This window comes from Lissotriton vulgaris, chromosome 10, assembly GCF_964263255.1.
Source record: "Lissotriton vulgaris chromosome 10, aLisVul1.2, whole genome shotgun sequence".
NCBI lineage: Eukaryota > Metazoa > Chordata > Amphibia > Caudata > Salamandridae > Lissotriton > Lissotriton vulgaris.
In genome coordinates this window covers 140,824,373-140,850,621 of record NC_141698.1, presented here as the reverse complement: position 1 = coordinate 140,850,621, position 26,249 = coordinate 140,824,373, and the positions used below count along the sequence as shown (strand labels likewise).

At 43.4% G+C, this 26,249-nt stretch overlaps 1 protein-coding gene across 1 annotated transcript in view; it reads left to right on the top strand.

The window, feature by feature from the left end:
- Window positions 1-26,249, top strand: part of CACNA1H (calcium voltage-gated channel subunit alpha1 H) — a 1,502,131-nt gene that overhangs the window by 1,405,249 nt on the left and 70,633 nt on the right. The window contains exon 30 of the mRNA XM_086940723.1: window positions 8,357-8,435. Within this exon, the coding sequence (XP_086796849.1) occupies window positions 8,357-8,435 (79 nt within the window). The remainder of the gene's footprint in view (window positions 1-8,356; window positions 8,436-26,249) is intronic.

Below are 26,249 nucleotides of genomic sequence, written 5' to 3'. Positions count from 1 at the left end.
CATATTTACAAGCCCTCAGCGTCAACGGACTCCGTAGCGGCACTTTTTTCTCTCCATATTTACAATGTGGCACTAAGCTACTTTGCATAGCTTAAAGCCACCTTGTAAATATGCCCCTTTCCGCCAAAGTCCTCTGCGACAAAGGAAGTTCCACCACAACACCCATTGCTTTTTGACGCTGCCCCCAGATTTAGCAGGCCGAGGTAGCACCAAAAACGAATGCCATGGAATATCAGGCGTTAGAATGGCGCAATGAGGAGAAATGTGCAAATCACCATTATTGATTGTTTATGTGCAGGATGGTGTCCCTTACTGCACATAAACAATCGTTCCTGTAGCGCAGGCACCCTTGCAACATGGCGGCACGGGCCTGTACTGGCGCTAGGCAGCTTTTTTTGCACCAGTGCTAGGGGAAAGGAGTGAGTCATATTCTTCTGAATACAGCGCATCCCTGAGGTTTGAAAGTGTCAGTGTGTGGTGCTGCCAAATTTGGTGCAGCACCACGCAACCACATTTTCTTGTGAATATGCCTCCTAATCCATCTTTTACAGGAGAAACCACTGGGAAAGCACACAAATCCGCCCCTTGAAACAGCATTTCTCACATAGAAATTCCATTTTAGAGAAGAATTTTCTCATAAGCAAATAACATTAGTGAGGGAACAATCCTGGCACTCCTGATTTTGTAAATCAGGAATAGTGATTTGCATTTGCGAATGCTGTTGTTTGTGCATGCACATTCTACTTTCGTGCCCCAAAAACAGTTGTGAATCAGGTCTTGTGAAGTATAAATTTAGGATCTGAGTCACAGTGCATGCTAGTGTAGGAAGGTAGTAGTGTAGTATCAATTTACAACTAATTGAGTAGCATGTTTTATTATTATTCAGGTGAGCAAAATCACACTATTATTTCACAATAATTCATGAAATGTCAAATTTTTCTTTGCAAGTATTTAGCAAGGTTACATGTCATTTAAGATTTTTCACAAGATACCAGCAAGAGTCTGGTTCAAGCAGAAAAAATATTTCAGGCAGGAATTTTCTGTACCAACAAGTTTCCTGTGTGTAAAAATTAAATGAAATTGCTTACAGCTAAATCTCCCAAATTTAGCATTATGTGAAATTCTGAAATTGCGCACATTTCTCCAATGTAATTAAAATTATGCCCAGGCCTAGATTTATATTATATGAACAGAACAAACATATCTTCCACAACTTGTGGTTCTGCATCTGGCAATTTACTCAGTTGCTCACTGCCATTGACCTACTTGGCCACACTTGGCATGTACATTGCGTGGTGATAAATGCTTAAAGGGTGCATGCCTTATTTCATACTCAATGTACTTCTGAGTTTCCGTACAGCTAAGCAGACTTTTTCTATTATTTGCTGTAGAACACTCTTCAGACAACTTAAAACCAGTCCAGGAAGTAGCGTGTCATTGCACAGACCTAATGTTTTCTTTTCATAATACATTCTAAAACCTTTCTTCGCGCCCAATGATCTCAAACGATTTACAAAAGGGGGTGGTGATGAACAGAGTGTCTGAATTGAGCAGACCACTCTTACCCAGTCCAAAGATCAGGGCTTGATCCATCACCGTTATTTATCTCACTGCCCCATCCCAGCTCAGAACCTGGCTATATGCAAATCAGTCTGTCCCTGGCCCAGTGCATCATGGGAACAGGGCAGACTAAACTACCAAGCCAATTCTTTACCAGAAAGGAGACAAGCTACCGGGGACCGGTTTCTGGCATTTCAGCCTCTTCGGCCCGGCTTGCTTGAATCCTGATGGAGCAGTGAGAAAGGGACTCATGTCTGAGTATACCCTGCCACACCTATAGTGGCCAAAATCGATTTACAAAAGGGGGTGGTGATGAACAGAGTGTCTGAATTGAGCAGACCACTCTTACCCAGTCCAAAGATCAGGGCTTGATCCATCACCGTTATTTATCTCACTGCCCCATCCCAGCTCAGAACCTGGCTATATGCAAATCAGTCTGTCCCTGGCCCAGTGCATCATGGGAACAGGGCAGACTAAACTACCAAGCCAATTCTTTACCAGAAAGGAGACAAGCTACCGGGGACCGGTTTCTGGCATTTCAGCCTCTTCGGCCCGGCTTGCTTGAATCCTGATGGAGCAGTGAGAAAGGGACTCATGTCTGAGTATACCCTGCCACACCTATAGTGGCCAAAATCGATTTACAAAAGGGGGTGGTGATGAACAGAGTGTCTGAATTGAGCAGACCACTCTTACCCAGTCCAAAGATCAGGGCTTGATCCATCACCGTTATTTATCTCACTGCCCCATCCCAGCTCAGAACCTGGCTATATGCAAATCAGTCTGTCCCTGGCCCAGTGCATCATGGGAACAGGGCAGACTAAACTACCAAGCCAATTCTTTACCAGAAAGGAGACAAGCTACCGGGGACCGGTTTCTGGCATTTCAGCCTCTTCGGCCCGGCTTGCTTGAATCCTGATGGAGCAGTGAGAAAGGGACTCATGTCTGAGTATACCCTGCCACACCTATAGTGGCCAAAATCGATTTACAAAAGGGGGTGGTGATGAACAGAGTGTCTGAATTGAGCAGACCACTCTTACCCAGTCCAAAGATCAGGGCTTGATCCATCACCGTTATTTATCTCACTGCCCCATCCCAGCTCAGAACCTGGCTATATGCAAATCAGTCTGTCCCTGGCCCAGTGCATCATGGGAACAGGGCAGACTAAACTACCAAGCCAATTCTTTACCAGAAAGGAGACAAGCTACCGGGGACCGGTTTCTGGCATTTCAGCCTCTTCGGCCCGGCTTGCTTGAATCCTGATGGAGCAGTGAGAAAGGGACTCATGTCTGAGTATACCCTGCCACACCTATAGTGGCCAAAATCGATTTACAAAAGGGGGTGGTGATGAACAGAGTGTCTGAATTGAGCAGACCACTCTTACCCAGTCCAAAGATCAGGGCTTGATCCATCACCGTTATTTATCTCACTGCCCCATCCCAGCTCAGAACCTGGCTATATGCAAATCAGTCTGTCCCTGGCCCAGTGCATCATGGGAACAGGGCAGACTAAACTACCAAGCCAATTCTTTACCAGAAAGGAGACAAGCTACCGGGGACCGGTTTCTGGCATTTCAGCCTCTTCGGCCAGGCCACCGAAGCATTGGTTCTGTCAAGACTAGACTATGGGAATGCAGTCCTCTCAGGAATAGCAACATCACATCTTGCTCCTGTCAAAACACAGCTCAACATGGCAGCCAGAATGGTCACCCGAATCAAGAAATTTGATCACATTTCTCCTGCACTCAGAGAACTTAAGTGGCTCTCTGTCGAAATGCGAGCTAGCTTCAGAACAGCCTGCCTCACACACACAGCCTTGCACACCGGCAGCCCTGAATATTTGGCTGCCAAACTAAAAAAAAACGGTCAAACCAGGACCCTCAGAAGTTCGAACTCTCTTCTACTCATCCTGCTGAAAACATGAAAAAAAAACGTGGTCCAATCCTTTGCCGGGAACGTGCCCAAAATCTGGAACTCAATTCCTCCTCACATCAGAACTATTCCCTCTTTTGTAAAATTCCAAAGTCAGCTCAAAGTCCTGTTCCTCGACCGTTTCCTAGGGAACCAATAGGATCAGTCGAACCTTAGAAGCAGACACCTCTCACCGCTTCGACTCTATGTCTGCAAGGCTTCGAATCGGAACTCTCCGCCAACGACCCACACTATTATTTTATTATGTGATTCTCTGCACTGTATCTGATGTAAAGTGCTCCAATACCCTTGGGTCAGGCCAGCAGCTATATAAAACTTCCTAAATAAATTATTTACTGGAAAGAGTCCATCTTGTTGACATGCCACCCCATTTTTTAATTCTGGACATCTTGAGTAACTGATGCTCTCTGAACTGGTCTCAGCTACATATGCTCAGATGCAGCCCGTACAGGTAAGAACAGTGGGGTGGGGGCCGTGTGTGGGGAGGATTCGACATACAACGACCATAGTTTTCTTTTTTTTAAATGTAAGTTTCCTTCGTCGTTGTATGTCGAATAGCCCCCACCCCACCCACCAGTCTTACCTGCACAGGCCGCGCCTGCATATGCTCCTCTTGACAATGACAACTGTTAATACACTTGATAGTTGCCAAACCTGCCACTTTGTTAAATCAACTTTATACGTGTGAAAGTTTTTGGGAGTTGTAATAACTGCACATACAGGATGTCAGAGTCAAGAAAAAGCTTTCCCTGTGGCACTTAAAATTTGATATGATTTAAGATGTGTGTGGTTTCTGAGCCAGGGCTCTAGAAACCCTTCGTGATGGTTAAACTAGAAGTACATTCTTCACTGCTAACCTTTGAGAGGAGCAGATTCTCAAGCCCACACATCCCCTCAGCGCTCAGGTGACAAAACAGGTATCTGAATTAGGGGTTCAGCAGTGCACCAAAGAGAGCCCTTACAATAGCTTCAGGAATGGGTGAAAATGAGTCCTGGTGGCTTTCAAGTCATCTAATTTTTAAATGGCCTCTTTAGGAAACGTTTGTTTAGAATCAAAGGGCCACCTTTTTACACTTTGGACCAAATTTTGAAATAATGCAATTGGGAGCATGTGCTTTCATGTTCCCTTTGATTCTGAGTTTGGAGTAACTGGGATGTGAGAGGTTTAAAAAAGGAGGGAGCTAAGCAGGTATAGCTCTTGCCTGAAAGCTTTTCAGGAGAACAGAGAATGGGTTGTCCGGCTGTACAAGATGTAAATGGGAGTCCTCAGGACTTAAGTATGGTTAGATTAAAAGTCTTAATCAGTCCAGACTGGTTGGATTCTTTACACTGCTTCACCTACAGCTAGCACAGAGGTGAACCAAACAGATGATGGAGAGAAGACTTTTGCTTGATGAACTTAAGAATTCACAACTTGGAAAGTTTTGTTCCTAGCTTTGTCTTGAACCACTGGGTCGGAAATCTGCTCTATTCATAATACCCTCTTGCAGACTCCAAAAGGCATGGGGGTTGGACCCTGCCAGTGAAGCCTGCTTATCCCTGTATAATTTCTCTCCTGTATCTGGAGGGTGAAGAAGGCTCTGGGAAAGAGGAAGTTGTGGCCTGCTTTGAAGGAAACTAGTGGACCAGCGTAAGAAATTGGGTTACTGTTTGAGGGGGTGAGATCCTTCTCAAGCAGCAACCTCCATTCTTGGTGAAGTCTTACGCAAAATCCACATTAACCTGTGCTCAAACCTCGGGTAGCTTGGCACAGAGCTGTCAGGCTAAACTCAGAAGCAATGTGTAAAGTATTTGTGCAGCACTTCCAACAGTAACACAGAGAAAACACACAACAAAATGATCCCACCACAGAGTTAGAAAAATAGAGTAGTTTTTAATAAATAAAACCAGACCAAACAACAATAGATTTGGAGATATTACATTTAAAGATATTAGTAAAAATATTGCCAAAAGATGTAAAGCACCAACTATGGATATCTGGGCGTGCTGGACTGGGGCAAAATCAAATGTTCAGGCTGACTGCGATGGAGCATGGGACAGCTGCCGGGACCCACTTTAGCCAGCTAAACAAAATACCTTGAAACCTAGTTTTAATCCTCATTTGTGGAGCGTTGCGAGGACCCGGATTTAAGATGCCTGAGTTCCAAGATGCAGCAAGGCGGCATAACAAGATTCTATTGCGTCAATAACCAGGATCTCGTTATTGAGGTCCTTTGTAGCTAAGTCCAGAGTCTGGAATGCATAATGGATTCGGCGCAATGCATCAGTTCCGTGGAGATACAAGTCTGCCATGTGGAATCCAGAGGCATTATTGAGGCTGCCATCGAGAAGAGATGCGAGGGCCTGTGCTGTGGATGCGTTCCACAGTGGCGGTTCTGAAGGCGATGCAGGCTGTGTCGTTGACACAAGTCTTTGCGATGGTTCTAATCCATGCAGCAACAGAGATATGTGGTTTCTCCTCAGGGGTTGCACTGCGCAGCAGAGGGGATGTGTCGGCTCCGCTGGATTCACAGAGGCTGGCAAAGCACCTTAAGCCCACTTCCAAGGGTCCAGGGCTGGGGTGGCACCACTTGGCAGAGTAGACTCACAGATGTCAGAGTCCAGGTGCAGGTGCAAGGTTTTGTTGAAGCCTTCTGTCCCTGAGGGTTCGGTCAGGAAGACAGCCATTCTGCAGCATGCATAGATAAAAAGGAAAATGCTATCAATTATTGTTTTTGTGCAGGAAGCTGTCCCTTCGTGTACAAAAATAATCATCTCTGCAGCGCAGGCACCCTTGCAAAATGACGCAAGAGTGTCTGTGCTGGCACATGGCAGCCAATTGTGTGCCAGCCACGGCAAGCACGCTATTGAGTCGTATTGTTGTTAATATCCATGTGCTTTGAAAATGACACCGCTCGGTGCAGCAAAATGGCTTGTGGCTCCGTGCTGCATCATTTTCTAGTAAATGAGGCCTTGAATCTTCAGAGAACTTGCAGAAGAAGGAAGCCTACCCAACAAAAACATAACCTCTGTGGATTCATCTTACAATGTCTTCCTGCTCGGCACTCTCTGGTGCGAAGTTCAAAGAAACAGCGAGACCACTCAACAGAAGTGTCTGAAGTTATGCAGCCCTTCTTGGTACAGCTTTTAGTCTTGAGGCACAAAACATTTTTGAGCGCTGGAGAAGTTTCTAAGACAGAAGGTAAAAGCTTTGACCAAATCTAACCACTCACTTCTGCCTGGCTTTAGTGCATCAGGGGTTGGCTGTAAAGTGAGCTTATGTCCTGGGTTACTATACCTCATGGTCTCACATTGATTTTTAATTTCCTATTTTTTCAAGGGAACAATTTCTGTTTTAGTTACTAACCCTGAATTCTAAACCCAGTTATCTCCTTGTTTGTGTGTCAATTTACTCATTCTCTTTTCTATTTTATCTAACTTCATTTAGAAATGTCTTTATTTCTCAACTATGTACTGGTCTGGTGTTGTTTCACATGTATCATATCACACATGCGCTTCTCTGAGGAACATCATGCTGCTTTAGCCACTGTACTAAGGGCAAGCCTGTGATTCCTCAAAAAGAACAGCACACCTTTTAGCAATTGGATGGTTTGGGTTTTGTGGGAACACAGCTACAACTGCGATTAAGACTGTGACTTCTGTTCCCTTGCTTAAAATTCCAGTGTTCTACACTTGATAAAGTCATATACTGAATCTACTACAGCTTTACACCTGACGTAGCAGGCTGTACCTCATATTAAAGGCCTGCTCCAGCTTTAACAAGGGAGCAGTCCTTTAATGGCTGGTACAGCCCGCTACGGAGGGCTCTTAGGTTATCAGAACACTCCGCCCCTAGAGGCCTCTTAGATCCTGAGAGGGTTTAAATCCCCTCGGGCTCAGAGAGGCCTTTGTTCACAGCAACAGCTGTTAAATGAAAAACACATTGGAATGTTACTCTCTGGACGTCTACCATCCATTAGAAACCCGGAGCACTCCATTGTCTTCAACGAAGCACCAAACATTCCAACATTCCAATGTTCTAATATAACTTATAGCCCGCCGTAGCGGGCTATATCGGCTATTAAAGGCCTGCTGAATCGTTAAAGGCCCGAGCCGAAGGACTTTAACGAGACAACGGGTGTTTAATAGCCGGTATAGCCCTGCTACGAAGGGCTATAAGGCTATTAGAACATTCTGCCACTAGAGGGCAGAATGTTCTAACAAATTAAACAAAGGGTTCTCGAAGCTCGAGGGGATATAAATCCCCTCGAGCTTCGAGAAGCCTTTGTAGAACATTGGAATGTTGCTCTGCGGGCCTTTACCGGCCCGTAGAAGCAGGGAGCACGCCATTGTCTGCAATGGAGCTCCCAACATTCAAATGTTCTAATTAACATTAAAGCCCCTCACATGGAGATTGATGCCTCTCACCTTGTGAAATTGGACTTTTGTTGATTTGAATAGGTAGCATGTTGTTTGCCACAAAGGCGCTACTCTGTGTTTCTATTTTGTCACAGAATGGGAGTGATTTGTTTTCTTGTTATCATGCTGTTATGTAATTTGCCCAGAGAACCTTATTAACATGTTAATGTACTGTTAATCCTATCAAATGTGCGTGCTCTACTGATATTTTCTACAGTATTTACCGTGTAATGTTGTTCGCCATATAATGCTGAGAACAGAAGTATTTTGTATATAATATTTTGAGCTTAATGGTATCATTCTTTTTAAAGATAACCTTTACAGTTTTGATGAAACTCTAGAGTAAATCTCTGTAGCATGTAGTGATGCTGCATGCCAATGGAACATATCCATGAGGTTCATGCACCCTGTTCAGTTCATCATTGACCCCAGCTACACCTAATTCTTCTTCTTGTTTTCTCCTTGTGTAGGTAGGAAACCTTGGCCTACTTTTTATGCTGCTGTTTTTTATCTATGCTGCCCTGGGAGTGGAGTTGTTTGGGAAACTAGGTGAGTAATGCTCTCTCTCTGTTCACACAGCATCTTTCTCCTCCAGGCATTCGAATCTGCTTGAGCCCTTCCTTTAGGCAGCCTTCACCTGTGATGCCACTGTAATAGCAGGCCAGGAGTAGAAAGCTTTCCTTTGCTTCAGGGTTTCAAAACAAAATCGACGGCTGTGATCGCCAGGGGCAACAACAAAGAGTGAGCTATCCGCAGGGCGCTAGCCATGGGCGGGAGCTGGGCTTGTGAGCCGCACATGGAGCAGGCAGATGGGACTTAGGGAACATTGGCTTAACATCTAAATTTGCAGCAGGCACTGTGAACCAATGGCGTTTACCTTCTTGATAGAGGAAATTGATGTTTCTGCTAGGGCAACAGTGTGAATTCCACTATACATATTATGGCTTGTTATTGTTTGATACATCCTTCTCTGTTATGCTGGTAAACTACTTCGCCTCATTTTATTGGTTTTGTATGGCAATTGATCGCATCCCCAGTCACTACTGTGTCCTTTGGAGGCATTTCTCATACAGTTACATGTGTGTGCAATTTAGGTGCATTTGAGTGTGTGTGGTGTACCTGCATGATGTGTGTGCACGTGTCTGAGTGTGTTTCTTTGTGTAAGTGTCCAGTAACAATACCTCTTGAAACCATTGGACAAACTATGAGTATAGTAGGTTTATGATGGAAATGGGAAACAACACTTACAACACAACTTTTACAATGCACTACCTTTACAACGAAACTTTTACAACGCAACATCCATTACAACGCATACATTTACAACGCAACCATTACACCGCATGTCACTACAACGCATACCACTACAATGCATGTCATTACAACGCATACCATTACAACGCATACCTACACTATCCAACACTTACCCTACTGTTGCACCCCCTGGAGTTAGAATAGTAATTTTTACCCCTACACTATCCAACACTTACCCTACTGCTGCACCCCCTGGAGATAGAATAGTAATTTTTACCCCTACACTATCCAAAACTTACCATACATGCAATGTAATGGTATGCGTTGTAATGGTATGCATTGTAAATGTAGTATGCGTTGTAGTGGAATGCGTTGCAAAAGGTAGTTTCAAAGAATTCGTTGTAATGGCATGCGTTGTAATGGAATGCGTTGTAATGGATGTTGCGGTGTAAAAAATGTGTTGTAAAGGTATGTGTTGTAAAAGTATGCGTTGTAACGACATACATCCGAGGGAAATGGTTCCTGTGATGGCAGCTTTGAAGTTGCCTCAGATTTCATACATGTTTCTCCTTGAAACGATCAAATAAAAAAACAAAGACTTTAATATAAAAATGTGCTGATGGATACTACACACTTTTGAAACTGTACACTTCATTGAAGTCAATATACAAAATATTTGGATACAAACATGTCTTTGTGTCCACTTGTGTAGCTGTGTATGCGTGTACATGCGTGGCTGGGTGACACAAGATTCAATATCATTTTGACTACCCGCATGTTAATTTTTGGAAGAATATTTTAGACCTGCATTCAATGAGTCCCACTTGCTCTCTAATGCCGGAAGTTCGAAGTGATATTGACAGTCCTGTGGTGGGTGTGAGGGTGTCAAATGTAGAATGTGTAGCCTGAACGTTGTTTTCTCTAGAAGATAAATAGATGGTGTGCCCAGTATCTTACCAATATTGGATAGTGTTCATTGTGGCTTTAATATAGCCTTATAGCCCACCGTAGCGGGTTATACCGGCTATTAAAGGCCCGCTGAATCGTTAAAGACCCGAGCCGAAGGACTTTAACGAGACAGCGGGAATTTAATAGCCGGTATAGCCCTGCTACGAAGGGCTATCAAGCTATTAGAACATTCTGCCACTAGAGGGCAGAATGTTCTAACAAATTAAACAAAGGGTTCTCGAAGTTGTAGAACATTGGAATGTTGCTCTGCGGGCCTTTACCGGCCCGTAGAAGCAGGGAGCTCTCCATTGTCTGCAATGGAGCTCCCAACATTCCAATGTTCTAATAGAGAATAGAATACTTGGCAAAGCAATCAGATGGAAAGTTGACAAGCTACACAAATGCCTTTTATTTTACCATTCAAGATTGGAACAATACTAAGATTTTCCAAATGTCATTTACCCCTAAGGGCTTTTTTAGGGCTGCCAGAAAAGGGGAAGTACATTCCCAGCCATATCCAAGCAAATAGATGAACTTAAGCATGAATGTCCAGAGTAGTTCGAGAGCTCAATGTCGATGATTCTAGCACTGCCAGTAATTTTTTTCAGATATCCCTTGTCTTATGTCTATGTATCACAATGCATGTCCTCGTTTAGGATAGTCACTGTCATTGGCACACTTCATTTTATCATTCAATGATTCCATCAATGGTATACACACATAGTATTAAAGAAACATAATCTGCATGCAGGTAGGGTGTACATCGTTGATGTGCTTTTTCAAGGAATTTAGAGACAGTGCGATCATCTGAAATTTGAATTTTAACACAGGGGGCATATTTATTAACCCCTTCACTGCGGCAGCTATTCCGCCGCAGTGCTAAGGGGGCGAGGCCGAAGAGCGGCGGGCGCATGCTGGTGACGGAACCGCTCCGTCACCAGCGTCGGTTGCGCTGTGCTTATGACGGAGCGGTTCCGTCATGGCCCCGCCCGCTCAATAGAACGCCCAGCTCAGGCGCGGAATTCGCGCTGCGCAGGCGCGTCGGGCGGGCCATTACGGAACCGCTCCGTCATCAGCACAGCGCCACCGCGGCTGATGACGGAGCTGTTCCGTCATCGGCAGGGGAGGGGTTAAAAAGTCACACAACCCAACCCCAAAAACAACTTGCTGTGCTGCATTGTGTGACAGGGAGAGGGCAGAAAAGCGCCATATCTACTAACACAACTTCCTGCCTTCAATCATTCCTGTGAGTCTATTTCCTCTTTCTATATGTGCTGCAGAATGTAGCACAAATTGAAAGCAGAAAAACAAGAAGGAATACACATATTTCTACTTGTTGCACCTCACCTGGGATGGTATAGCATTATGAAGCATTCCCAGGTTTACAAGGCTTAGTAAATCTGGGAATGCACCAAAGCCCATGGGTGAATCAATAGGCACACCTACACTCCACCCAGGAACCCATTCCTAGGGAAGAGCATTGCAAGGCAGTGACTGGCGCTGCTTTGCATTACTCCAGATTCAATAGGCCACAAAAAGCCAACAAGGTGGCTTTGCGTTGCTCAGTAAATTTCACTGAAGCCCTTGCGTTGCGCCGCCTTGCTCCACCTTGCATGCTGCAATGGCAACACAATGGCTTCGTGCATCTGAGCCCAAATATTTCATCAGGGCTATAACGTTCAATCAAGTTTGCACTATATAAATCTCTATAAATAAATAAATCAATCAGGTTTCTTTTATAGTGCGACTACTCACCCATGAGGGTCTCAAGGCACTGAGGGGTGGTAGGATCTGCGGTTCAGTCAAAGAGCCAGGTATTCAGGTCCTTCCTTAATCGAGGCAGCGATGGTGATTGCCTGAGGTGCAGAGGCATGGAGTTCCAGGTCTTCACAGTGAGGTATCAGAAGGATCTTGCTCCATCGTGGTCTTGCGGATCCATGGAATGGTGGCCAAAGCCAGTTGGGCGGAGCAGAGATGTCAGGTGGGAGTGTAGAAGTGGAGGCAGTGGTTGAGGTGTGCCAGTCCGGCGCTGTGCAGAACTTTGTAGGTGTTTGTGAGGAGCTTTAAGGTAATTCTTTTGTTGATAGGTAGCCAGTGAAGGTCTCTCAGGTGGCCGGTGATGTGGCTGCGGCGTGAAATGGTCAGGATGAGTCTGGCTGAGGCGTTCTGGATGTTCTGCAGTTTTTTGCGAGATTTTGGGTGGTGCTGGCATAGAGTGCATTGCCGTAGTAGAGTATTCTGCTCACGTGTGCGTGGGTGACCGTTTTCCTGGACTCCCTGGGGATCCACTTGAAGATATTACAAAGCAGGTGGAACATGTGGATGCAGGAGCACAAAATGGCATTGATTTGGCAGTTCATTGAGAGAGAGGAGTACAGGATGATGCTGCTGTTTCGTGTGTGGTCCATGGGTGTGGGTGGTTACAAGCGCTGTGGGTCACCAGGAGTTGTCCCATGTGGCGTTGATTTAAATAGATGCGAATTGAGTTATACAATGTTCAATTGTTTAGTGGCCCACACTGCATAAACCTTCATGGCTGCCTGTAAAGCCACATTGGGGGGCTGTGGTGTGGTATGGGTGCGAAGATCACTGCCTCTGTGGTGGCACTTCCCATATACCTTTGGGTTGAAAAAGGAACAACTCTTCTGGGTATTCACGTGCTTTAGAAGTATTAATAACATAACATAACTCTCCCTCCCCATGGGGGGGCATGTTTTTTGTGATTGCATCTCTCATCCAAGGGGTCTGGAGTATTCCTGGGGCATTTTATACATCTTCTTTGTTAGACCTGGTATCCTTCACATGGTTTCCCCAGTCTTTTTGCCTCTACCTCCTGTATTTTTGATTGTGTGCTGACTTTCTTTTTACTTGTTTGTGTACTTTGAGCACTTTACCACTGCTGATCAGTGCAAAAGTGCAAGTGCTTCCTGTGTGAATTATGTTTGGGATTGGTTATCATGGCAGGCATATTTGATTTACTAGTAACTCCCTTGTAAAATACATGTGGGTGCCCAAGGCTTGTAAATCAAATGCCACTAGTGTACCTGCAGCACTGTTTGTGCCACCCACACGAGTAGCCCTGCCAGGACCAAACCTTCCCCTTTACTACATGTAAGGCACACCTAAGGTAGGCCCAAGGTACCCCTGTGGGTGTGGTGCCATGTATGTGAAAGGTAGGATCTTTACTGGTGTGTTTGACATGTGCTGACAGTGAAATGCTGCCAATTTCGTTTTTCACTATTGCAAGAGCTATCTCTCCCGTAAGTTATCATTTGAGCTGCCTTGTAACATCTGACAAGTGTAACTTTCAATTGGGAAGCGGCAGAAAATTGGAGTTTGTACTGCCTGATTCCAGAAATTAAAAACACATCTATTAGTGAAGGTGGTTTTTAAATTGTGTGTTTGAAAATACCACTTTTAGAAAGTGGGAATTTTCCTGCTTTAACATCCTGGGCCTCTGCCTGCCTGTGGAATCAACGTCTGGTTAAGACTGACAGCTGTGTTGTTTGTGCATTCACTCTAGACAGTCACACAAAGAGAGCTGAGGTGTGCCCTGCATATCCTGATGCCCCATCATCAGGCCAATGGGCCTTCCTGAGCTAGAGTGGTGGGAGGGGTTGTCACTGACACCTGAATAGGGCTGTGCCTTGCCTCTCACGATGCTGTCTCCACCCTTCAGTAGTGTGTCTGGATCCAAGGCAAGAGTTTGTGGACAACAAAGATTTTCCTTTGAAGTATACCTATTTCAAAGGTCAAAAGTATTAGACATGTAACTCCACATCTTTAGAACACTTCTGGACTGAGTACTCTGCCAAGAAGAAGAGATGAAGGACTGTCAGGAGGAGTACTGCCCCATTTTGGTGTGTGGCTTTGCTGGGTTGGCCGGCAGTGAAAGAACTGGACTTTGCTTTCTTGTATCCTGCTTTTCCAAGGTTCTCCAAGACTTGTGTGTGCTTGCCTCATTTTGGAAGTCTCAGGGCCATCAAAGACTTCAAATGCAGCAGCTCTGAACTCCACTGCTGGGATTCTGACCTGCCAAGTGGTGCCAATTCCAGTTCTGGGCCCTTTGACGTAGTTCTGCTGCTTCAAGACTTGAAATCCATGCATCGCCCTTCCAGCACTGTTTTTCCTGCTGCAAGCTTTCTGTGTGGTTGAAAAACCATTGCCACCGTGCGGCTGAAAAATCAACGCAGTGCCTGTTCGTGGCCCGAAGAACCACTGCAGTTCGAATCCAGTTCACTGACTTTCTGACGTCCGAGACCCCCGCTCCAACTTCGACACAGGCCTTGCTGTGCAGCTGGTGGAATCAATGTATCACCTGTCTGCATGAGCGGAAATGGATGTAGAGCCTGTTTTGCTGCCACATCAACCCGCAGTGCCTGGATTTTCTCACACATCGCACCCATGCACCAAGTGTCCAACAAATCACCCCACCAAAAGGAGTCGCCTCTGGAAATCGACGCATCGCTTTACCTCGCAGTAAGGAATTGGCACAACACTTCTTCTGTGTGCAGAAGAACTGACGCATCCATTCCCCTGGGACTCAAGAACCAATGCAGCACTGTGTTTTATGACACTTATCTCCTTTGTGGCTGTTTTTCGACTTGGATTTTGACGCATCAAAGGTACTTTGCGTTAAAATCAATACATCCATAGAGTTCTATGGACAGAATTTAAAAGTGATATTTTTTGTTATGTATGTTGGTGAATTTTTGTTGTTTTGGTCTTGATTGGTTTAGATAAAGAGTGTTTATTTTTCTATACTGGTGTGGTGTCCATTTGTGTGTTACTGTATGTTATGTACAAATACTTTACGTATTTCCTCAGAGATAAGCCTGACTGCTCGTGCCAAGCTGTCAAGTGGGTGAGCAGGGATTATCTTGGGTGTGTAACTCCCTTAAACTGACTATAAGGAAGGATCCCTACTTGGACAGGGTGCATATCACTGCCAATTTGAAACCCCCATTTTCTAACACTCTTTAACGTTCATCTTGGAGCTAACTATACTTTCTGCGTAGGGTGGTGCACAGGTAGCTCATCCCACCAGGACATTTCGGCCTCTTAATGTTTCTGTAATGAGGAACGCAGTCAAAGTTGTCCCCTCATTTGTTTCAGGACACACTCACATGAAAGTAATGTAATACCCAGTTTACAGTCAGTCAAACAAGCTTTATTCGACATAGTCATAAAAGCATTACAGATAAAAATGTGTTTATAAAAATAGAGTTAAAATTTTTACAGAAATTTCAAAGTTTTAAAATCAAAATTCATTACAATGTTAAAAAATCTTCATATTAAAATGCATCAAATATTCAGGTAGAAGGTGATTTATCAAAAACCTATCCCTTTACATTTTTGTTTCTGATAATCCAGGCCCATCCTAAAAATTTCGCCACAGCTATGTATATTGCAGGACTTGGGTTTGTACAGATGATTCTAGCAGCCACAATTCCACTCCGAGTGGCCAACAATTTTACCATGGGTCGCAACCAGACTAAATTTCATAGGAACCAATTTGACCCCATACTACATATATTACAGAAAGGGTCATGTAAGCATCTGCAGCCCCATCTCTAAAACCTAGGACCTTTCAGTGTGCAGAGTTTAATTAGCATAGACTCAATCTAAAAAAGAATGGCTTTGTAAACGTCGCTGTTAGGGATTTCATTGTTTCATTAAGCTAGATAAATGTCTAGTACTATATGGATTTCACAGTGATCGTAGGAAGCACATGTTGTGTAAAATATGGTTGCTAATAAGAAAATTTAAAGAGTAGCAATCCTTTATGAAAATGATAAAACCTTGTGATGCAAAGCACTCCACCAAGTAAAATTTGCATACACGACCATATTAACATTTAATTTTGAACACAAAATGAGAACATATATCAATGAATCAGTCACCAGTGTAAATCAGAATATAATAAATACATATTTTAGTGCTGAGAAAACTTATAAATCTTTAGGTAAAATCCTAAAAATAGATCTTATCAAACAGATCTTTTCAATTTCCTAGTACACTTAGAAATTTAACAAGAACACTTGATACAAAATAAAGCAAAATACGGTGCATTTCAGACACGAAAACAGCATGTGTTAATTATTATGGGTGTATAAATAAGAAGGGTTGTGGAAAAAGTGTGAACAGTGCAAAACCAAGTAACTCACCACATAACGTTAATTGCTATAATATACATTAAAAAAATGTGTAATTAGCTTTGTAAGGCTTTGGCCTTGAGTGTTATAACCAGAGCACGGCCACAAATACCTTCTAAATATAAAACCAACATGTTTAATATAAAATATCTATTTTTATAAAAAACAAAAGCACCAAAAGTAATACGTTGCATTTATACACCCAATAAGTGACATGTTACACTTGACATTTGTAAGTTAATAAGGTGGGCAACATATTTAAATTTGATGTCAAGTAACAAGGGGATTATGCAGGATATGGTGGGTGGGTCATGATACAGTTGAGGTGGCTGGTTCACTTGCATCAGCATGCCCTGTGGCAGCCCATCTGCCAGATTCTGAGGTTGCATGCATCTTTGCCAAAAGTACTAGCTCAATCAATCAGGAGCACTTACAGCTCAAATGTATGCTGGATATTGTGGTGGTCTGCCTGGCATGTGTTTTAACATTTCAGAAAAAAAAACAAAGTAGGGAGGTTAGTTCCAGAACTATATATGCCAATGTCCCTTGGCACTGGAAGCTTTTGAGCTGTGCTTTAGGAATATAGTTTTCATTTCCTGTTTACATTTGAAATTCAGACTCCAAATTTATTTTATAGTGCCCAGCAGCTTGTGTGACATCAGACAGTCTGGGAACTAAATCAGAACAGGGGTGACTCCTCTGTTGAAGCGGAGGAGCATCACCCCACTTAAATAACCCGTGAAGATGAAAAATAAAACGGGAATTGATTACCATTTTATTTTTCATCCTCCCATCCAGAATGGAGGGTCAGGACAGGGGCGGGCCGCTGGTGAATGGTAGCAGCAGGGATAAGGGTGGGCTGATTGTGCACTTTTCAAAGCATGCATGTCCCTTTGGCTGGCCGTCTTGCGATGGCCATCCACACATGCGCACTTTGAAACCTTGCTTAGAGTAAGTGCAGGGCTCCAGTGTGCTTGGGAGTGGCGAGTGAGGCTGCTCCCACCAATCAGGGCACTGCTCTCACAGCATGAGAACAGTGCCAATATTGGTGCCCACACTGCATCCAGTTTCTGAGAAGAGCTCTGAAGCGGAGGATGGAGGACGTTGGTTCAGGTAAGTTTTTATAATATGATAATTTGTGGGCAAGCTCCCCCCCATAGCTGGCAGCTACCACTGAAACACAAGAATACTTCCCCTTCTTGCCTTCTTGAGAGATTATATAAATATACTCTCATTCATTAATTCGTTTATAGTTTCCCACTTGGCAACAATAAATATGCACCCATCTTAGACAACACTTTGCTGCAGGTAAATATGTGACTTTATTCTTCTTACAAGTCAGGTTTAAGGTGTTATAAATCCACTGTGTTACAGATACATCATTTCAGTGATCAATGCATTGTGTTCCATATCAAAGTGCAAACCCTTGAGCGATAAGTGGTGGAAAGCCCTTTGAATTTGATAATACAGTCCTAAAACTTTTGCAGCACAGTGTTTCTGTAGCATTTAAAATGATCATGTTGGAAATTACTATAGCCTTATAGCGCGCCGTAGAGGGCTATACCGGCTATTAAAGGCCCTCTCCAGCGTTAAAGGCCCCGAGCCGAAGGCGAGGGCCTTTAACAAGGGAGAGGGACTTTAATAGCGGTATAGCCCATCTACGAAGGGCTATAAGGCTATTAGAACATTCTGTCACTAGAGGACAGAATGATCTAACAAAAAAACAAACCCTTTTGGGAGCGTGAGGGGATTGGAATCCGCTGAGGGATCCCTGAAGCCTTTGTTCACAGCCAGAGCTGTGAACAAAGAAACATTGGAATGTTGGAGCTCCAGGCTTATACCAGCCATTATGAGCCCGGAGCACTCCATTGTTTTCAATGGAGCTCCCAACATTCCAATGTTCTAACATCTTTTGCAGTTTGTTTGTATTTGTTAGCCATAGAATTCTGTACACTTTGCCCCTGCTAACCAGTCATAAAGTGCTTGTGCCCCCCCCTTTAAACATGATGAAACCGGTACACACCTGAATTGGCATATTTAACCTACCAGAAGTCCCTACCCTAGTATATGATACAAAGTGGACCCAGGGCCTGTAATTTAAATGTAATTAGTGTGCCCCAGCACACATTGTGCCACCCACTGAAGTGACACCACCAACCCAACCACATGCCTTCCATTGAAGCCTGCAGGGCCGTTTTTAAACAGCCAAATGACCATTCAAAATAAATTACTTTGACAGGCCTAACCTTCTTTTTAAATACTAATTAATCACCCCTAAGATACGCCTTATTGCCCACAAAGGCAAAATACATGGCATTTATAAGTAGGATATGTAAAATTTGAAGGTTCCTTATGTTCTTACAGTGAACTAACCTGAAGGCTACTTTAACTGTGGCAGAGCTAGCTGCTTCCATAGAGAGCCCCCAGCTTATATTATTGTACCTTATTATGCTACTTTAGCGGGAGAAACAGCTAGATAAATGTTTCAAGAACGAACTCTTTTAATTCAATTTAATGGTAAAGTAAAATTGTATTTAACTATTAAGAAAAGTGTTTTTAGAAAAATTACCCTCTCCCTGCCTAAAGCCTCCAAAAGCCTTTCTGTAAATATTCCAGTTATCACCATTATGCTCCCCTTTAATGAGGCATGAATTGATACCTGGGCAGGAACAAAGGGCCCTGGGTGTCAGGAGCAGTTCCTTGACTTGAAAGAACGCCCACCCTGTCACAGGCAGGTGTAGGTCATGCCTGGTCCTTCCTCTCTCTAGTCCTGCTAGTCAGGGTGGCATCAATCCCTGTGGGGGCAGGAGCTGCCCCAGAACTTGTTTAGAGTGCCCACAAGTCAGGGGTTGCCCAGTTCTATAGCCACACCTCTGGGTGGGCACCAGAACCTCTGGCAGGGGAATAAAGGTTCTGCCATATTGGATTTACAGGGAGAGGGCAATGTGAGATAGGTTCGAGTAAAACCCACAGAAAGTGCTGCAAAAATGGGTAGGGTCAACCCTGGGATCTTTAATTCTGATGGTGAGGGAGTTGCCAGAAGTTTTTCCCATCCATAGTCTGGCACTGGACATAAATGTGGCAGCTCCAGTATCCTACTCAGAACGCTGCAGGACCTGAAAAAGACTCAGTAGATGACTGTTCTGGTGTCTGAAGAGCTGGGAAGACTGAACCTACTTTCCTTGTACCCAGGACCCCAGAAGTGACTCTAAGCGTCAGAAGGCCGACCTCATGTTTGGGCTACAGGGACACAACAAGATTCAAGTGGACTTTTTCCTACATTCCCATTTGATCAATTCCAACTGGACATGCCCTGGACTCTGCTGCTGGCCTCTGCTGGAGTGAGTCATGACCCACAAGAGCTGTACCCAAGGTCCTGGCCCCATTATTTTGCTTAAAGTGTATTGCTTCCTGTCTGACCCTAAAATCTGGGGCTTAGAAACGTGTTGCCAATGTTTTACCTAGAGAACCATCAGGAGACGGGGACCAACCTGCCCAACCTATCTGATGAGGGTGCATTGCAGCTGGGCCCAACTTAACTCTAGCTCCCGCTATGTTCTCCTCTTGACACCATAATCTGTCAATGCCAATCCCTCTTTGGGACGAGCCTTGCAGGAAACCTGAGCTCCGGAACTGTTTCTAACCCTTACATAGACAGCTTCATCAGTGCTGCTGTCAACAGGGGTTCCCATTGATACCGAAGACTTCTGGGTCCAAAAAAGTTGAAGTTTTCCCTCTCTGAGCCTTTTCCGCCAGAACCAATGACTTCACCAAAAATCCATCCCAATGTTGGATTCTATTGATGTTGAGACCTATTCCTTAACTCCAGCCTACTTCCTAATGCTGCTGAAGGCTTTCAATGTGCATATAATTTCTGAGTGCAAAGGTACTTTTTGACCGGGACGAACCTGTTCTTTGCATCTGACCCATGTACCATCGAGGTCAGCCTTAAATTCTTGCCTTGTCCCAGTGTAGCACAACCATATGGCCGCGGTAGGTGATTAACGCTTTTTGGCATCATTTTTGTGGCAAAATGTAAAAATGTAAAGAAGGTGTTTATTTGGCTGTCATCCTTACGTGAGACATTCTAAGGGAGCTTAACCGGGGGAGCATTATGTTATGTTAACTACAGCTTATATAGCGCCAAATCACCAACAGGTCTCTAGGCGCTATTCAACAGAAGGAAACAATAGTAGTGAAACAGCAGGAAGATACCTGGAACCAAGGTGTTATGGCATTAAGTTTCTTTGCTGCACAAGTCAAAAAATAAACGAAGCGATAGTTAACCTGTAGACACTAGTGAGGAGTCTGAGAAGCCACGGAGGAGGGCATAGGACTTCTATAGTTTTGAAAGTTCTACTTTCTTCAGTAGAGAGAGCATGTGCCACACTCTCTCTGTTTTCTTGGTAATGTGTTCCTTGACAATAAGATTGGTGTCTAGGGTGAATCCATTCACAGAATCAGTTGCTTCACGAGGTGACTTGGAACAACAAATCATTATGGCCACATTTGTGACTGTTCCCAAAAATATTCAAAAACAAAATTGCCAAAAACACTGCAGATCTTAGTTTTACAGGGCATGTCATCTCATAAAGTGGATGCGAAATGCAAAGTGTGCAGCCAGCAGCTAGCAAATATTGCTGAGCGTGCCATCAGCTACACAGTATCAGTAAGAGACAGGCTCCTTATTCAGTTATTGTCAAAGCCCAGGAATGACCACGAATATCAGTAGAATTCACATGAAAGAATATTTTGGAGGAAGCACCACATTTTGAATTGTCCACTCTACATTGCCTGAGTCTCTGACACTTAATGAATACTAATTACAGCATGCGTGCACTATTATGATACCTCTACATTATTAATTTAAAGAAATCAGTTAATAAACGTTAAAGGGTGCAGAACCAGTTAGTGTCATACCATGTAGAGACAAGAGAAATTCGTACAAGCTCTAAATAATTATATAATCTAGCCAATCAGCATAGAAAGAAGATTGCCTGCAGTCTTCTAGAGTAAAGATTCCAGACACCTGCAAAACTGCATTACTTCCATGCCAAAAAGCTATGTTTAGTCCAATCCCTCACATTATGCCAAAAACAATATAAAAGGCATGACATAAGATCAACAGGGATTGAGGGTTCTCAACCATAGAAAATAGTGGATTTATGACTGAATATAAAAGACTCATGGTCCCTATTTAGAGTTGACAAATATCGGGGATGGCTCGTCCACCATATTACCAGTGCTATTGTGACCATAATGCATTTGTACTCGGCGGGTGGGACATTCAACGTGTTTAGGGCAAAGTACGATGCCCGCAATACTCTAAATAAGGCTCCAAGTATATTGAGTTGAGCTGCATTGCGTTACATTATGTGCAGTGAAGGTAATGATATGCCTCCCATTTGCAGAGTGCTGCATACATCATATATGTTGCTTCTTTGCACTAGGGTACGTCAGACATAACACAAGCTCAGGGGATGGGGCACTACTGTATTATAATGCAATAGACAGTTTGGGGGGTCGAATTGGAATATGAAATTCAGTTATTTTGATATTGAGACACACATTGTTCCATAATAGTGTGGTATGTGCTGAAACTGCTCATCCGCCAATTCTTTCAAAGATTTAATTTTTTTTATAAATGAAAAAGCAAACGACGAATGCAGGTTACTGCCAGTCCCATTCTGCACAAATTGGTCTGTTTTCCTTTTGAGGAAACAACTGAAAACATCTCTTTCCTTTAAATGTACGTTTGTCACTAATTATGAAACATAAACAACAGTCAAGAACTGTGCCATTTCCATGTCACACTTTTAGTCACCTTTCGTTATAAGTCACTTGCCATCATTATACATGCTGTCCAGATGACCATATGTTAGCAATAAACCTAATATTCAACTTCAAGAGGGAATATTCCAAAGCAGTATACTCTAAAGTTCTTGAGTAACAACTTAACAAGCTCCAAAAACCTCAGGTGAATGCTTTCAGACAGTTCTACCAATCTGTGAAAAACTATAGGGCCATATAAAAGCGTGCCTGCCCCTCCGAAAGGTCTTAAACACTTTCCAGATACCTAACTCCTGAAAGGAAACCACCACTTTAAAAAGTTCAAATCCCATTAGCAAGGCAGCATCTACACCTTCATGACAACATCACAACAGCCCTCCAAGCATTTCATTGGCTACCTATAAACAAACTCTTCTCCTTCAAGGCCCTCTTCATTGCAATGAAGTCCATCTACAGTAAGAGGTCAACCACCATTCAGGTAAAACTGCAAAGACGTTGCCAGACTTGAACCCCCCTCCCCCTTTAGAGTGAAACACCTGCTGACTACTAGGAGTTGCACATCAGTGAACCTTAGGCCTGCGCTTCAATAGAACTCCCTTTTGGGTACAGCTAGCAAAATGATGGAACTTTTTCCCGGCAAAAACAAGAAAGATCCAAGACCACTTGAAATTCTGAAAAATTGTAAAAATGTGACTCTTCCTATAACAGATGGTGAAGAATTAAAACACCAAGAGAGGAAACCACCCCATAGAAAGGAGAGTGTGGGTAACACAAGATAAATTGTCATACTGACCAACATACCAAAACCAAAACCCCCAAGGATAGCAGGAATTGCCAGGTGCAACTATCTTTATCTGGATAATTAGAGAAAATGATCACAGCTGTGTGGAGGGCATGCACTTTTTTTGTGGAAGCACACAACTTCAAATAATCAACTCGTACTCCTGGTGGGAGCCACGTGTTCGGGGGCGGAGCCACTCTCCTTGTAAAACATAATTGTCTGGCGACAGCTGCGCGCTGTCAGGCTGGCCCGTAATGAGGCCGTGTGGGATCCACAAGCTTCATCAATGATTAATAAAAGTGCTATGAAGGAGCCAGGAACCAGAAAATTAGTGCATATGCAATAAAATAAGTGCATGAACAACTGGCAGTCATGTGCGCCGGACAGTTGCCATCTTCTCACACCCTCCTACAAACACCAGTGCTCACGCGCATGTGCTCTCAGCAACTTCCGCCCGCCACGCGCGCGAGGCATCCGTCTCTCCTCAGAGCCGACTCCGGGCTCTTATTATGTGCTTCAGCGACAAATGGGCCATAATGAAACATCCAAGCAAGAGTGATTGCTGCGTGTTTGTAATGAAAACTTAATGATCCCTTGTTTTATTGGACGGGGACGTTTGTTTATGCAGTTTGCATTCATTAGGATATTAAACCTGGGGAAAAAAATAAAATTGCTCACTTTATTCTGGTTAAGCACCTCTTGTGGGAAAATGTGCTCTGCGAAATGAAGATAACGAACACGAGGCATGGAGTAATTGAGGGAACATATTGCACTGCAGTCAAGAAAAGCCGCTGGCGAGGGTGAGGCCAGCAGGGACCTTGAAATGGAGCTCGGGGTAACACACATGTTCCTTATTGCATGTGCTTCATAGTTGCTTGTTATCTGGCTCTCTTAGCCCTATACTCGTTTAGGTCTGAAGCGCACGTACCAGTATATTTTCAACCGGATGCAGTAAATACCACCCAACTCAAAATTCTGACCCCTATGCACAACCATCTGTAAAACACCAACTCCCTCATAATCAGGAGTTATGACGACACTTAAGTGCTTTTTTAAGGGCTATAACCGTGGAAAGTTGGCAAATCTAAAAAAGGTGTTGTTCCAGATCCTTGGAGCATAGACCACAACACATCTATCATTACCTAAATGCCTCCCCTAGTGCTTGTGCATAAAGAATATTGATTATGATTAGATTAAAAATCGAAGCTATACCATTCTCTTTGTGGAGGGGACTTAGGAAGAAGGGTAGAACTAGGCTATTCACCTTTTAAAGGGATGTGGAACATGAGCCAAGAAGCAAACAGGAGCTAGTCCTCCTTGAGTAATAGACACTTTAGCAGTACAAATAGTTTAATATCACAACTAGTTATCCAATGCCAATGCAATTGACAATATTGAAATATAGGATATTTAGGGTTTGATTACGATATGGCCCATTGGTCGGAGCCTTTAGGGCTGCATCGTAATGGGCAGGGCAGTTTACTTTCCAACCGCCTCATTATATTGGAGGTGGTCAGAAAATAAACCTGCCGGTGTTTCCGGCTGGCTTCTAACGGGCTAGGGGAGCCCGTCCACCAGTTGGAAGCCAGTAAGTAATCTCAAGGGCAGGTCTTTCCGCCCTTGAGATTACAATCCCGGTTTCCCACATGGAAACCATGTTGGAAAGCGTGTTTGGGTGCCCACAGCAGGGCCCCCCTTTGGTTGACGGCCTCTGGTTGGAGGCCAAAGGGGCCCCCTGTTATCCCTACACCTTATTGCAGGCACCTTGAGGGATGAACTGCACCTCCCGTTTTACTATGGGAGCATTCATTTCGGCCAGTTTACAGCCGTAATGCATGCTTCCTTAATGAAATATAAGAATGTGACCGAACAGAGTTCAGTTGCATCCTAATGAGGCGGTCGGGACCGCCGACCTGGTGCCAGTCGGTACCATGACCGAGTCGGTGTCGGGCCGAGGTGATTCCACCCGACATCATAATAACCCTTTAAGTCTCATATTGAAAGTCAAATATCAGTAACTAAACAAAGTCTTGAAAGAACTTCAGCAGACAACTAAAAGCAGATGTGTTTGAAGGCAAGAAAATTATAAATTATAAAGCTGAAAATATTAGGAACAAATGAGACGCAATTATAACTAGTGAGATATTTTGAAAAAGGCCGACATTAAATTAACAAAGTAACCGAAGAAAATCTATTTAACCATAAAATCAAGTGGCAGTAGTTCTTTGGAATAAAGAATAGAAACAGAAGCAGAAATTAAGGGCCTTTGTCATCAGGATTGAGCAGACTCTGATCCCATTAGTTCAGGATAAGGAAGACTGCCTGAAGTGAGAAAACCCAGTGAAAAGTTTGATAGTAAATAAAGGGACGTTACTCGAAGGAGGAGATATGATAATTGTATTATTGTTAGAAACTCATCTAATCTCCCAGTATCTAAAATTGTAAGTATGCTTGCTGTGTAAGGCAGAAGTAAATAGTTGAAATGTAATGAAATCATACAATACAAAGGTCTTAATCTCCAACCAAAGTATGCGATCTATTACTACCTTCCACCGCCCTGATTGACACATAGCGCTTATTCCTAGTGAGCTAGGTTGTGCTTCATAAACAAGATTAAATTCAAAATGTAATATGTATCAGTTTTACAAAATGTGATTCAAAAGGGATAACTTTTGTACTTTAAATGCTTGAAACTGCACTTGATTTGTTTACATGTTTTGGAGTTTTAACATGTTTTTGTTAAAAAAAAATGTCGGTTAGTTTGTGAAATTGTAGGGGTGACTGAGAGAGTTTTAAAAGCAGAGTCAATTTTGAATTCCTTGTTGTAGCTATATTTTGAGCCTTTACCTGCAGAGAGCCTTAGCGAAAGTTAGCTTACAAACAGTAACCTTTTTCGAGGAGTACACAAATTTCACAAAAAGTGACCACTAAGTCATATGTATATTTTGCGGAAGTAAATCCTGAGCATTTGCCTGTTGACAAAGGCTGTGCATTTACTCCTATAAATGCAACTGTGTTTCAATTATCCCAAAACGTATCCAAATTAATAGGAATCCTTATTCCCATATTAGAAATAATTAGATCACATCTTTGAGAAATACACTTCAAAATAATAGGTTTGATGCGCACCTGAGAACCCTTTTACCTAATCATGCCCTGTAATACAGCTGTTTTGCACACAGCTGATTATACACAAGACTCTCAGATGTCTAATCACTGCTGGCATCGCGTCCTTCCTTCTTGGAAACCATTTTCGTTTACTTGGCAATTGATACCTCACTTTGTTTTTATAATAAAGCTACAGGGCGTTTCCTTAAAAAAAAGATACAAGTGCACATGCCAGGATTAATGGTATGAAGCCTACTTCTCAACAGCTTGTATAGCAGCACTCCACATAAAGAGATTGAAGCAGTTCACTTGTAGTCACTGATAAGA